At 44.5% G+C, this 14,498-nt stretch overlaps 2 protein-coding genes across 2 annotated transcripts; both read left to right on the top strand.

Moving 5' to 3' along the window:
- The first annotated feature begins 6,499 nt into the window (after positions 1 to 6,499).
- LOC106815816 (uncharacterized protein K02A2.6-like) lies at positions 6,500 to 7,363 on the top strand. Its single transcript, XM_014820327.1, has one exon. The coding sequence runs from the start codon at positions 6,500 to 6,502 to the stop codon at positions 7,361 to 7,363; it is 864 nt and encodes a 287-aa protein (XP_014675813.1).
- A 2,140-nt stretch (positions 7,364 to 9,503) lies between these two features.
- Positions 9,504 to 10,390, top strand: LOC106815817 (UPF0235 protein C15orf40 homolog; the record flags this gene model as incomplete). Its single annotated transcript, XM_014820328.1, is given in 3 exon segments — positions 9,504 to 9,597; positions 9,777 to 9,904; positions 10,082 to 10,390. Coding segments are annotated over 3 exon segments (324 nt in total), but the record flags the coding sequence as incomplete, so codon positions are not given.
- Positions 10,391 to 14,498: the final 4,108 nt, after the last annotated feature.

Below are 14,498 nucleotides of genomic sequence, written 5' to 3'. Positions count from 1 at the left end.
TACCGGAACGTACCCTGGTTACGGTCCGGTATACCGGAACGTACCCTGGTACTATCTAATATGCCGAACCGTACCTCGTCTACTCCACTAACGAGTCTAGGGAGTCGCCTACGCCTACTCTCTAACCCGAACCCGAACCCTAACCCTAATCCTAATCCTAACCCTAACCCTAACCCTAATCCTAACCCTAACCATATCAAATAGTGACCAGGGTACGTTCCGGTAGTACCCTGGGGGACATAGACCCTATGAGCCCCAGTAATGGGGATGGATAAACCCGCACCCTCAGATTAGCAAAGCGGAGTTATAACGTCTGCATTTGCGGACTATACTGACACAGGGAAAAAAATAAGATTTATTTTTCGGGAGCTACTTTTCAAGCTAGCGTGCATGAAAATAGCACTCTAAAATTTGGTTTGCATTGAACTCTATGCAAATTTACGGGGGCTCTTTTTGGCATTTCCGGGGCTCTTTTTGGCATTTCGGGGGCTAAATCGCCCCGAGTCCCCGTGTATTTTTTTCACTCTACTGACAGTAACTCTAGTACTATAGCCCGCTTAGTACCGCTTTTAACCGCTGGCGTCAGTTAATGTGTGTTACATGTTCTCTATCCTTGAACCGTTAAGGTAAGTCGGCTATAGTACTAGAGCTATACTGCCAGTGACACTGTGTTGATGTTGTTTTGACTTGATTGCCCTCCTCTTCGTGTCCGCTTTCTTCTAGTTCTAGTAGTATAGTACTATAGCCCTTGTTCTCCAGTGGCGAACAAGGTCTAGTACCGGTAGTTAGCTTTCTTCTATAGCCCGACCAGGCTGTGCGACGGATTGTCTATACAGGTATTGTAACCCTAGCAATACCGTTTCTTGGAGCTAGCTTTCTCCATGCTAGCTCCAAGAAACGGTATTGCTAGGGTTAGAATACCCTAGCAATGTGTATATTGACGTCAGTCACACAGCCTGGTCGGGTTATCTCCATGCTAACCTTATAACTTTCCATAAAAACTTATCGTGGTCAGGTGAAGATTGGCATTCGGATCAAGGATAGATTGGGACCCTAGATACCATAATGTAACCCAACAAGAGTAGGGTTGTTAATACGCTGTGGCTATATATATGCCCGGCACATGGGCACAGTCTTTGATTTCCTAAATGCCTGGCAGTTCCTAACCCTAACCCTAACCCTAATCCTAACCCTAACCCTTGTTTACGTGAGATAACGCTGAAAATTAAAAACTGCCGGGCATTTAGGAAATTGAAGACCGTGCTTGGCAGCCATCAGATATATGCCGGCTGCCGGGCATATAGCCACTCTGTTGTTAATAATGCTACTAAATACCTCTACTCTTAATTGTTGGGTTACATTATTGACATGCGTCTAAACAGAGGAATCGCTCCGACCTGTGATTGGAGGATAAAAATAGAATTTGTGTCATTTCGTTTCACCGTTCATAGCCGCGCGTGTATTAGCCCATGAGCAGACCTGCCAACCCTTACGATTTTTTCGTATTCCTTACGAATTCCATGATGTTTCTACGAATGTACGATCAAACTGAAAAACTTACGATTTTTTACGACTTGTGAAAATTAATGTTTTTTACATTGTGAGCCGAGAAATATCTGGCGATTGTGGGCGCAGCCATATTGGATCACGCGTTCACGTTGTTCTCGCGTGATCTACGCAAATCGTTCACTCCATATGATAGTTAGTACACGTTCCTATTGGTCATAGCTTAATAGAGTATGCGGCGGGAGTGGGCGGGGTCTATTTTTATCCTCCAATCACAGGTCGGAGCAATTCCTCTGCTTAGACGCATGTCATTATTGTATCTAATTGGGACCCCCTGCAATATGTTTTCGCATATGTGCTAAACTAATCTGAGTTGCTAAACTAGGCTTGAGCCAGTGTTATGGATTGCGTCTCGCAATAAGGTACTACCAGGACAGCTTACCCTATTGCTTGATGAAGCCTGTTCGTTGCACTTGATCATCTGAGCACGGATTGAGAGGGAGTTGTTGTACATGTGGGCAGCGGGTGTGGTTGTCCGGGCGCGCGCGACGTCCTTTGTTATCTAGAAATGTATAAAGGGAAGGTTCTTGGTTGTGAGAGGGGATCGGACGGGAGTGTGCGAGGCACACGTCTGCGTGCCTCTGTGCGAGCGCACGTGGGTTGAGAAACAATATACTATTTGCTGAACACAACTGCTTGGAGTTTGGAGTTTCTTTATTCATCGCTACAACTAATCTACATTGAACCGGGTAATGTCATCTTCGTCGTTACAGAGTATGCCCTAGACCCCACTAGCGCTGGCGTGCCCGCGGCATGCGGGGTTGCCTTTGGCAGCCCAGGTACATTTCGCACCTCTGTTCATCCATTTCTGGATACGCCACTGGGTAGAGCTAGTAGTAAGTACTAAATTTTCGACCCACCTATTCCCTAGTGGATATACAGGAAACTAGGAAACCTACACTCTGCATACCTAGATGAAGTGCCTATCCTAGGTTCGAAAATAATGGCGGTCTGTAAGCAACAGTTTTGCTGCCTACAATGATCAGTTTGCTGCCTGCTTTCAATGTCGGCATGCTTCTAAGCAAGACATTTCTAAAACACCAAAGATACAGGATATTTCTGTTAAAAACTGTGGGCAGATACGTGTGCAGGGTTGTTGTTTTCTTCAGATTGCGTTGACCCTATGTTGCCATCCGTACTTCTATGTGCAACTTGGGTAAAGCATTGGTGACTATATATTTAGAATTAATTAATCAGGGGAGACAGCACTAGGCAGCCACACCAGCTTCTTAATTGCCAGAGGCAGTAGGACAGGATTGTTGGGGCAGGAGCGAGTGAAACTAAGAGTTTTCTGCCTCTGATGTAACAGTATTCATGTTATTTCATGCACTGCACCAAAGCGCCATCTATTATAAGCGCCGCGCCGTACACGAGTATTATATGAATCCAACATGGCAGCGGCCATGTCAACGTTGTAACTTTGATCGTGCTAAATAAAACACATTAACTACAACCAAGACTTGTCAAGTACCATTACATGGTGGCAGCTATGCGAAGAACAACGTCCCAAGAATATGTAGATGCCAAATCCTGCCGAATTTAATGCCAAATCCATACGTATTTGATGCCAAAACGACCGCCCGTCCTGACCACGCTGCTGTAGTGCATTTGTATACATAGACTGTACATGCCATACCGGCTCACCAGTTGCTGCTGTATACAAGCTATCTACCTACCTGCCTGCCTACTACCTGCAACATGGGGGACGCCAAACTGCCTAAAATGGACTGGGCTGGTTCTGACTTGTCAGCCACGTTCAAAATCTTTCGTCAGAGGTGTGAACTCTATTTCAAAATCAAGAAAATAGAGGAGGAGATGGCCGTCACACACATTCTCTTGGCTGTCGGTGAAGAAGGTCTTCGGAGATATAACACGTGGACACTGACGGCTGACCAACAAAAGGATCCCGGCTACCTCTGGACTAAATTCGAACAACAAATCGAGCCAATCGATAACTTTCGAATCTGTCGTCTGAAACTTAGACATTTTCGCCAAAATCATGACGAAAGTCTTGACGATTTCATCACATGAGCCAAAGCAGTCCCCCTGAAATGTGATTTCAGCAACACAGAACTAAACGAACGCCTAGTTGAACTTATTATCGCGAGTACACTGATCCCTGAATTCCAAAAGGAACTGCTGAAGAAAGAAAAAGCTATGGCCTAGACGATGCTCTCACACTAGGACGAACGTACGGAGCTACATTATCAAGTGTCAAGGAGCTCAACCGGATGGCTGAGTCACACTTGTCTACGAACGTCGATGCCATTGGCAATAGTCGCAACTTTGACCGTCATAGATTCAAGTCACAACCCCGCCAGTGTGGTAACTGTGGTCGCAACCACCCGCCTCGCAAATGCCGTGCGTATTAAGCCACCTGCGACGGATGTGGCAACAAGAGGTCACTGGAAGAAATGCTGTCGAATAACGAAAGCCCAGCAATTCAACGTGATTCTAGACAGTAAACACCATCGAAGCAAGTCCAGGCATCGCCAACAACAATCGCCAAATGTTGACGTCATTCAACAAAAACCATTGAGTTTTCCTAGCCGCCAGCAGGATGATGACCCAACAGAGGTGTTCACTTTTCACGCTGTCAACAACCTACATGACTACAGCGTGACCAAGCCTTCGTTAAGATCAACGTCCAGATACGCCACAAGCCTGCCAACCTCATGCTGAAAGTCGACACCGGAGCCCAGGCCAACCTTCTGCCTATGCGAACGTACCGCGCGATGTTTCCAGACACCCAGGATGCCAACCTGATACCGTCACAATGCCGACTCGTAGCGTACAATGGAACACCCATTAAATGCCTCGGGACCATCACCATCCCTTGCCGATACAAGGACTCTGAATGGGACCTCACTGACTTTTTCGTAGTCGATGAACCAGGACCCGCAATCCTAGGACTACCATCGTGCGGTAAGCTGAACGTTGTCACACTGCACTGTGCCGTAGAGCAATTCAAAGCTCCAGCGCAGCCCATAGTCTCAAGGAAGCCAGTCATCAAATCTGTTGACGACCTCAAGAAACGGTACCCCAATCGTTTTGATCGAATTGGTGAGTTTAAAACCATACACAAACTCGCTGTTGATCCAAACACGCCGCCTAGTGTCGATCCACCGAGACGCCCGCCAATCGCACTCAAGGAGCAGATTAAAGCCAAACTGGATGAGATGGTCGAACAAGGTGTCATACGCCGAATCGAGGAACCAACCGAATAGGTTAGCTCCATCACGTATGTTACCAAGAAAGACGGTAGCATCGGGATATGCCTAGATCCAAGGCACCTTAACCGAGCTCTCATAAGGCCTCGCCATATCACACCAATGATTGACGACATAAACCACAAACTCTCAACTGCACGTGTCTTCTCAAAACTCGACGCTAAATCCGGTTATTGGGCCGTCAAGCTGCATGAAGAAAGCCAAGAACTCACAACCTTCCAAATGCCTTTTGGTCGATACTGTTTCTGCCGCTTTCCTTTTGGCCTCTCTGTCAGTCAAGACATATTCCAGCTTGAAATGGATTGAATCGTTGAACTTTGCCTAGGAGTCTGTGGAATATCAGATGACATCATCGTGTATGGAGACAACGATGCCGAGCATGACTCAAACCTGCTCAACTTGATGGAAGTCGCCGGAGCCAACGGTCTCGTCTTCAACTCGCTGAAATGCTCCATCAAGCAGTCTAGTATCGAATTCTTCGGAAACGTCTACACCGATCAAGGCATGAAATCTAACCCCAAGAAAGTCGCCGATCTGAGAGCCATGCCTGAGCCCGTCAACAAGACCGAGCTACACCAGTTTCTTGGCCTTATGACCTATCTATCTTGCGTCATCGAAGACTACAGCACCAAGTCTGCTGCACTACGAGATCTCCTCTACCAAAACGTAGATTTCATTTGGGAAGCTCACCACCAGAAAGCATTCGAGAACCTTAAGAACACTGTCTTTGATGACTCGTTGTTGCGATACTTTAACCCGAAGAAGGAAACCTACCTTCAGTATGACGCAAGCTTACGTGGTCTCGGAGCAGCCCTACTGCAGTCATCGGATGACGACAAGCTGAAGCCTATAGCCTTTGCAAGCAAGAGCCAGACGCCAACAGAGCAACGGTATGCCTGCATCGAATGAGAACTTCTGACGGTAGTCTCTGGAGTCGAGAGATTCTATATGTATCTATATGGACGCACGTTCACAGCCATTACTGATCATAAGCCGCTAGTGATGATCTTCGACAAGCCACTAGCAGCCGCTTCCTCAAGATTGCAACACCTGATGGTCAAACTGCAAGGTTACAACCTGAGGATCGTCTACAGACCAGGTCGTGACAATCAACTAGCAGACAGACTAAGGCGCCTATCATTGCCTGCAAACGCCACAACGATCAACCTTGACCTCAGAGTGGACCACACCAGTTTCACCGCTAGTAGCCAAGCGAAGCTCAGAGATGAAACGAGGCAAGACGAAAGGCTCGACCACCTAAGGGAGATAATCGTTACCGGATGGCCGGATGACATCAAAAATCTGCCGAACTTGCTAAAGCCTTACTGGAGTTACCGCGACGAGCTAACCATCCAAAATGCCCTCATCATCAAAAGAAGGAGAACCCTCATCCTAAAAGGTCTGCGACAGGATACCCTTTAACAGCTACATGCCGGACACTTTGGTCGTGAGAAAACTCCTGCTTGCCCGTGAAACTGTCTTTTGGCCAAACGTCACGAAGGGGCTAACGCTCCATTAGGAGTGTTCCCAATTTTGATATTATTAATGATTAATGATTATTGATTGATAATCCTAACCCTAACCCTAACCCTAACCCTAACCTAAATGACATTAAACCACAAACTAATATATGACCATGCCCATATATATATATATATATGTTATTATGACCATTAATGACATTAAAGTTGGGAACACTCCTAATGGAATATCACCCCACGAAGGACATAATCGAACTGGTAACCAAATGTGAGACGTGCCAGGAAGCGCAACCATCACAACCTTCCGAGCCGCTATTCCTACATGCAATACTTCATAGGCCATGGCACACACTCGCGTCGGATCTGTTCGAATATGATGGATTGCACTACCTTGTCTTAGGGGATTACTATACGAAATTTCCCTTTGTTCGAAATATGCCGTCGCATTGCCCAAGCCGAACTGTGATCGCCACTATAAAACAGATCTTCGGGGAGCACGGAATTCCTAAACGTGTCTTGAGTGATAATGGTCCCCACTACAACAATCAAGAATACCGAGCATTCGCCGCACACTGGGGATTCGAGATCGTCACCACCTCTCCACGCAGACCCAAAGGAAATGGTTTCATGGAGAGAACTTTACAAACTGTGAAGCACACGCTCAAGAAGGCAAATGACACTAACACCGATTTTGACCTTGCTCTACTGATGCTGAGGGCCATCCCGATCAGTAACAAGCTTGACAGTCCTGCAGAACTGCTATTCAGTAGGAAACTACAGACAATTCTGCCCGCCGAGCCAACGAACACATTTAATAACAAAGACGACATCCACACGGAACTTCCATCTCGCCAACAGACGCAGAATTTCTGCCATGACAGAACCGCGAGAAAATGTGATCTACCTCACTTACAGCCCGGTCAAATTGAAAATGTGTGCATTCAGCACCCCGAAACTCAGAAGTGGAACCCTGCGACATTTCAATCGAAGTGTGACCAATTCCCCGCTCATATATCGTTCAGACACCTAACGGTCATACACTGCGCAGAAATCGTCAACATATCCGCGAAGTTCCACAAGACATAGTGTCCCCACCAGAACCGTCGCCGCCTGATCCGCCAGCGCCAGTGGAACCTACTTCGCTGCAACGTGTTTCATTTGCGGAATCACCAGAACAACCACCTGATTCAACTACCACAAGGTCCGGTCGCAAAGTGAAATCACCAGAACACCTGATTACCCAGATCTGATGTCTTTTGGATTGGCTGTGTCGCGTCATGTCTTTGGACTCTCTGTCTGTTTTTACTTCGCTGTGCATCACAGACTTTGCAATTCTATAGATCATCCATGTACTTACGTTAATGAATCGCGACTTTTCAATACTGTAGTTAACCGTACGTAAATGACTCGTGAACTACTATATCCCGCGTATACTCTGTGCTGCATATACCGCCTCACCGCCACACGCAAAATCGCGTATTTTGAACATTCTTTTTAGCTCATCTGACGTAGTCAGATGCAGCTTGTAGAATCGCATGATCGTCCGTCCGTCTGGCCGTCCGTGCGTCCGTCCGTCAACAGTTGGGCAAAAATCTTAACTGCTCGACGTACGGTCACGATATTCGGGACGTGGGGGGGGGAGTTGGGATGTTAAAGATGGAGGTCAAAGGTCAAAGGTCAAGAGGTGTAAAAGAAGGGGGAACATTCCTTCCTTAACTTAAGGTATAGGGAGGAAATGCAGAATTGCAGCACAAATATAAACGGTCGACCTAGGCGTGTGATAGTCGGTGTATAGCATCATGGTAGGAAAAGCCATCACTGTGCTGAAATTGGAGGTCACAGGTCAAAGGTCAATGGGCACAGGGCAGATTTTAGACATTTTCTGAGGACATGGTCTGACGGAGCGATTGAAAAACTTTTTTGTTTCAGCAGTGACCTAGCATTTCTATGACTTTATTGAAAGGACCATGAAATGTACTTTCTGCTGACATGCGAAGAGTAAGTGTCGGATAACCTTTTGACCCTCAAGAGGAGGGTTAAACATGGATTTGTTTACTGTTAGAAAGAATTTGACTGCCGGGTTTGCTAGTAGAATCTATACATGCCTGGATGTATGAGGCTACAATGTCACAGTGAAATTTCAAAAGCTAAATTTGGTTGAAGAAGGTTTATGTTCCTTAAATCGTATAATTTCTATGGCATTCTGTACTGTCAGTGTGTTACATGTAACTTATGCCACTGCCAGTGGCCACTGCCAGTGCATGTGGTGGTGATAGTACTGTGTAGTTTTTGCCTGCGTTAATTAGTTACAGGTGGCAGTTCTCTATTTCAGCCTGTAGGCTTGCGTAGGTAAATGGATGAGTGCTTACCTATTCTGTCTTGCAAATAGTTGTTGCTACTACGTACAATGGGAGCTTCCATCTTTAATCTGAAGACACTTAAACGTACGCGCCATCTCGTGGCAACTTTCATAACGATCCCAATGAACATTCTTTTGAGAAGGTTCCTGATACCATCCCTGTGCCTTCCACTGTTTCGGCGTGTATGTGAACACATTTGGGACTAACAGGGTTTACTAGAATCCCACCACTCCACCACAGAGTCACCGCAGTAGACGTTAGATGAGCGCTGTCGCTCCGCGGCACTTGTTTATGGTAGGGGGGATGTAACAGTATTCATGTTATTTCATGCACTGCACCAACGCCCCATCTATTATAAGCGCCGTACGCAAGTATTATGTGAATCCAACATGGCAGCGGCCATGTAAACGTTGTAACTTCGATCGTGCTAAATAAAACACATTAACTACAACCAAGACTTGTCAAATACCATTACATCTGAGTGCATAAGTTTGCTGCCTGCATTTCCTCTGGCAGCAAGTATACTTTAATACTGCCTTGCAAAAATGCAAATTTATAACCCTGCTATTGTGTAAACTGTTCCGAGTCTAGGCATCATTGGGTAAACAAGATTCTGGTAGGGTAATGGTTCGCTAATTGGTTAGATTATTATGCATAATATTATATAGTTATGACAAATTTCATGAAACTGCTCCCAGTAATACATTGACCGACTCTAGTAAATGATTAACCATCTGCACATGTCGTTTCTATCATTATGTTAGGTAGAAAAAATAAGAGGTTGCTGTAATATCCCTCTACTGACTCTTATTCTAGCTTTATGTGCATTCATGAAGACTACTATTTATGAATACTTCTATTTTTAGGTAACGAATGAAACTGGGCCTGTTATACAACGGGAACGTGGGGTTGTTTTAAAAATCCAAGCCAAGCCAGGTTCCAAACACAACTGCATTACAGGTATGCTCATGAATGTATTCTTATTAGTTAATAGCAATAATAAGTCTGCATGCAAGCTTAATTGGATCGTGCACTGATATTCACTTGGTCGCAGCGGAGAGAAGTGGGATATGCCATCATTATACAAACATTGAACTTTGCGTCTGTGTGTGTAATATTGTTCACATTTGTCCATGCAGATATTTCCTCTGAGAGCATTGGAGTACAGATTGCTGCACCACCTGTAGAAGGCCAAGCTAACACAGAACTTATCAGTTACCTGTCATCCGTGCTATCCCTCAAAAAGAGTCATTTTTCCCTGGATAAGGTATCTGTATACAATTCTGTGCAAAATATTTAGTGGTAGCATGTGAAACAAAATTGAATAAAAAACATTGGTGATGTATTTTGAAATAATATTTTACACAATGCACATGATAACTATGGTGTTTTTTTTTAGTAGTAGGGTTCATTAAAATACAAGTTTTTTTTATTTTTGTTGTAGGGTTCACGTTCAAGAATAAAGTTACTCAGTGTTGAAGGAGCAGATATCTCCAAAGATAGTATTCTAGAATTGTTGAAAATGGAAATGAATGGACACAGATGAAATGATAAAACAATGCTAATTATAGCTATGCATGTGTGATATTTGTTGTATTATATCTTGATTATGTGTATGTAGATCATGTAAATTCATAAATACGTTTTTAAACAATCAAAAACTCATATAGGTTGTTGATATACTTTACTTCCATGTACAGAAAGTGTGAAATGTAGAGATAGAAGAGAAAACAGAGGTTATGTAACCATGTAATCATGTATCATGTATAATGTAATCATGTATACGTATGCAGACTTGAGAACAGAATATCCATGTGCATACATACATTTGTGATTATTTGCTCCTGATACACATGTACTCATACATGTTCTCAGGTACATACTTCAATAGCTTGACAATAGATGGCGCTGTAAGTCTACAGGGAAAATACTATATGCTATGCACAAAGCTAATGCGCACGATGCCTGAATTTCGTCGGCGAAGCTGATTTCGAGGTTGGACATGAGCTATATTTATAGTAGCGTCCCATAAACATTTCCCACAAATGCGTTGGTTTGCGAACTTTGTCCTGTGAAGTCGAAACACCGAAAGTACCAGAAAATACGGACAACGAAGGACGTCAGGGATTCAAAGGTTGGCTTTCTGAATTTGGCGTGCTCGCGCGGGGCTCGCGCAAAACATTTTGATTATTTGTGCCGGTAATATAATTGACGCGAATCTGAATCACTCAGTTCACATTGAGTTCGCGTTAGCGGCAATAGTTTCGCATGTGAATGTAGTGAGAAGCATTCATGTATAGCTAGAGAGCGTCAGGCTCCCAAATACAATAAACACAATTGCTCCCCTCATTTGATTGAATGAGGTCATAGGTGAGTGGGCCTTCTATTCTATTTCTGTGAGTGGGCCCGGCAGTTATGGAGGGGGTAAAATGAAGGGGGTACGCACAGGATGTAAAATCGTTCCTTTCAGTTACTGAGTACACTCTTAGGATACACAATGCCTACCCACAGTTGGAATACACGTATGGTAAACTTCAGATTTATTAATGTGATAATTGTTTTCTATGCTATTCTACATGCAATATGTGTCATCTAACTTAAGAAAAATCCCAGCATGATTCTGATTCATGATTCCCTGTCTGATTCATGATATAACTTATAAGACTAATGGTTATCCTACCCCCCCCCCTCATCTTCTGCTAGTGTGTAATCACTAATGTTGCAGTCATTTGTACTTTGTCCTGTACCATGACAGTTATACTCATGGGGTTGCAAGCAATCTAATTGCTATCCTGTGTAAACGAAATTTAAAGCAGCCTAAAATATCCTTCCAGCGACTTTAAAAAGTTAGAATTTAGAGGTTAAAAACTTAAAATCAATCTTTCTAGAAGCATTTTATAGCTGCATCCAGCTGTTCCCGGTGTTGATGCACACTTTGCAGCAGGATTATATATTATAGTAAAGTGCCCATAATTGCCTGGGACGAGGGGACACGATAATCTGTTTAGCATTTACAACAACGTTTATTGTTTAAACTATTGCATAGCACAGCTATTTTGTGAATACGGCTAACGTGTAAGTGTGTGTGTACGGAGAGCATGCATTGCATATCCGAAGCAACAACCTTTAGAGATGAATTTCCATCATTTAGTTTTGTTACTAAGTTTTGTGTGCCTTGGTACTGTAACAATATTGAGGTAAGGATAGAAATATACATGGGGAAGTTCACCACAACATGGCCCTGTTCTTACCTGAAGCAGCTGATAGTGTGGAGGAAAGGTAAGTGGTCTTCTTTTTGTTTAACAAAATTAATGCTGAAATTCATATACTTCATCAGGGGTAGAAATTAACTTTTGAACAAGGGAGTCCAACGGACTCTCTACCCTCAAAAAGAGGGAGTCTGCAGTCTGAGGTTCAAAATGAAAGATATTAACAATAATGCATGTGCTTATTTTTAAGATTCATGCAGTTGCACGTCTGCCAAATTTTCTTTGAACATTAGCTGAACAAATACAGTAATTCCGCGGGGCCGTGCCAGGCCCGAGGCATAACGAACTAGTTAGTATGGCAGAATTTTCAGGGAGTCACACGGACTCCTGCATATGTCAAATCAGGGAGTCCGACAGTAAATCAGGGAGTATTTGACTCCGGACTCCCGTTAATTTCGCACCCTACTTCATACTAACTATGGTAATTGAAAATCAATGCTATATTGTGCAGAAGTCTCAATTACAGTTTGTAATATGTCATGAATATTATTATTTCACGTTCATTTACCTGAAGTTGGTGGCAATTGTTGGGTACCACTAGAGTACCTACATAAAATCTTTATGTAGGTACTCTAGGTACCACCTACAACGTGCACCACCTACAATCCCAACACCAATATGCCATGTAGGTGTACCATATGGAAGATGGTCAATAACACAATAGTATGCCATCCATAGCATGTCGTTAACAACTTTTTCTATTTTATTTAACGCATTTGGTAAGTTGTATTGGGTGGCGCTGATATATGTTGTTTTCTGCACTTTGATGTTTGCTTTTAAAAGATCCATTGTATAGAAATAACTTTGCATATGCTTTAATTTACGTTTGTTCATAAACCGGAGATTTTAATTTTATAACATTGTTGAGACGGGAAGAATGTTCGAATGATTATTGATTTTGTATGTCATTATCAGCGCAAACATGCAACATCCAAGTCATATATAGTGAATACTTGCTCTTTTACTGACAAGTTTTACAAATTTAATTGAATAATTTAGGTATAAACATAATTATCGCATACAAGTGATCATGTATAAATACATTAAATTATTTCTTTTGGCATTATAATGAAGGACGTTGCACGAGAAAAATGGCAACGCCATTAATAAAGAGATCAGTACAGTTGCGTCGAATCAAATGGTTAACATAATCATATGCTCCGTTGGCACGTAACCAATTAATGTCGCTCGCAATTAATTACGCTGTTTGAAGAAAAAATTTGCGTTGAAGTACTCATTACCTATGCGCGCCGTGTAAGTAATCGTAGTGTGGTGAACGGACTCGTTGCAAATCAATATTGGCTTTAACTGCAAAACAGCGATTAGTTCGCTGTCGCCTCTAGGACTCTGCTGCTAGGCCTCTAGCGCGCTTCCCGGAGCTAGACGTTGCTCCTGCATTGTGCCTGCCTATCAGCTGCGGGCTTTCGACAGCCAGTCAGCCAGCCAGCCAGCGCTGCATCTCAGCCTGCCCAGGTGCCAGCGAGTAGAGCTGCTGCGGTGCATGCGGATGCTGTGGATGCTACACCGCGCGCCACAGTGCGTTGGCAGATGGTGCTTGAGCGGTGCTCGCGGCCGCATCCACGGTTCCTACCTCGGGAAAAACTTGTACTGGCGTGTACACATGAGTGCAGCCGCCGCGCGCGGTACCGGAGCGGCAGTTTTACGAGCGTCCGTCGCGTTTTTATTTCGCCGGCGTGCTGTGTTTGTTGTGTTTCGGCATAGACTAGAGGTCTACACGTGCGCGTTGTTAAGTTGCAGAGCGAGCTCGGCGAGTGAAGTGCTAATTGCAACGGGCAGCGACGGGGGACGTAGGAGGTGAAATTCGGCAGTGACCGCGGCAAATTTTTATCTTTTCCCACATCGATCCGGACAGGTAGAGCTAACGTGAAGTAGCGCCCGCATGTGAACCCGCGGGTAAGTATGGCCTCGTCGATTGTGTAACCTGTTATGAGCGGTACGGTGCGCGAACGTATCAGGTGTTCTTAGTTCGGAATTTGACATTCTGTGTGTGAGTTTGCGTGCGCGTGTACGCGAGTCCGCGTGTGCCGCTGTGCGTGCGTGCGCGTGTTGTCGTGTCTACGTGCGTGCATACGTGCGTGCGTGTGTGTGTATGTGTGTGTGCGCGCGTGTGTGCGTGCGTGTGTGCGCGTACGTGTGCGCGTGTGCGTGTGCATGCGTGCGTGTGCATGCGTACGTGTGCGCGCGTTGTGTGTCCGCGCGCGTGTATACGCAAGAAACGCGGAATTCTGAAGTTTGATAAGTGTCATTTACCGTGATGTAGCTGTGCGATGGCATGGCCTACTTATATACTTCTGCGACTAATTGGCTTTGTGTTTGCAAATGGATTACCACGTCAGTAACTTACGTGGCTGTCACTGCGTTAAAAGCGGGGAAGAAATTCCTCAGAATTGATTCAATGCCGCCGCAGTTCAGTGCCGAACAGAACACAGAATGAAATATGCTTCATAAAAGATTCACATCGACAAACAGTCCTCGAGGTATTTTACGCGCATCCCATTTACATAAGTAGGAAAATCGCATGTTCGCTACTAGCGCGTGTTGTTACTAGCGCATGTTGTTACTAGCGCATGT

Source organism: Priapulus caudatus, unplaced genomic scaffold, assembly GCF_000485595.1.
Source record: "Priapulus caudatus unplaced genomic scaffold, Priapulus_caudatus-5.0.1 Scaffold1208, whole genome shotgun sequence".
Classification (NCBI taxonomy): Eukaryota; Metazoa; Priapulida; class Priapulimorpha; order Priapulimorphida; family Priapulidae; genus Priapulus; species Priapulus caudatus.
The sequence above is the reverse complement of the archived record's forward strand: the minus strand, read 5'-3'. Positions and strand labels throughout refer to the sequence as shown.

What these genes read in the sequence shown, in the direction of transcription:
- LOC106815816 (XM_014820327.1), top strand. Translation starts at nt 6,500, where the DNA reads ATGGAATATCACCCCACGAAGGACATAATCGAACTGGTAACCAAATGT.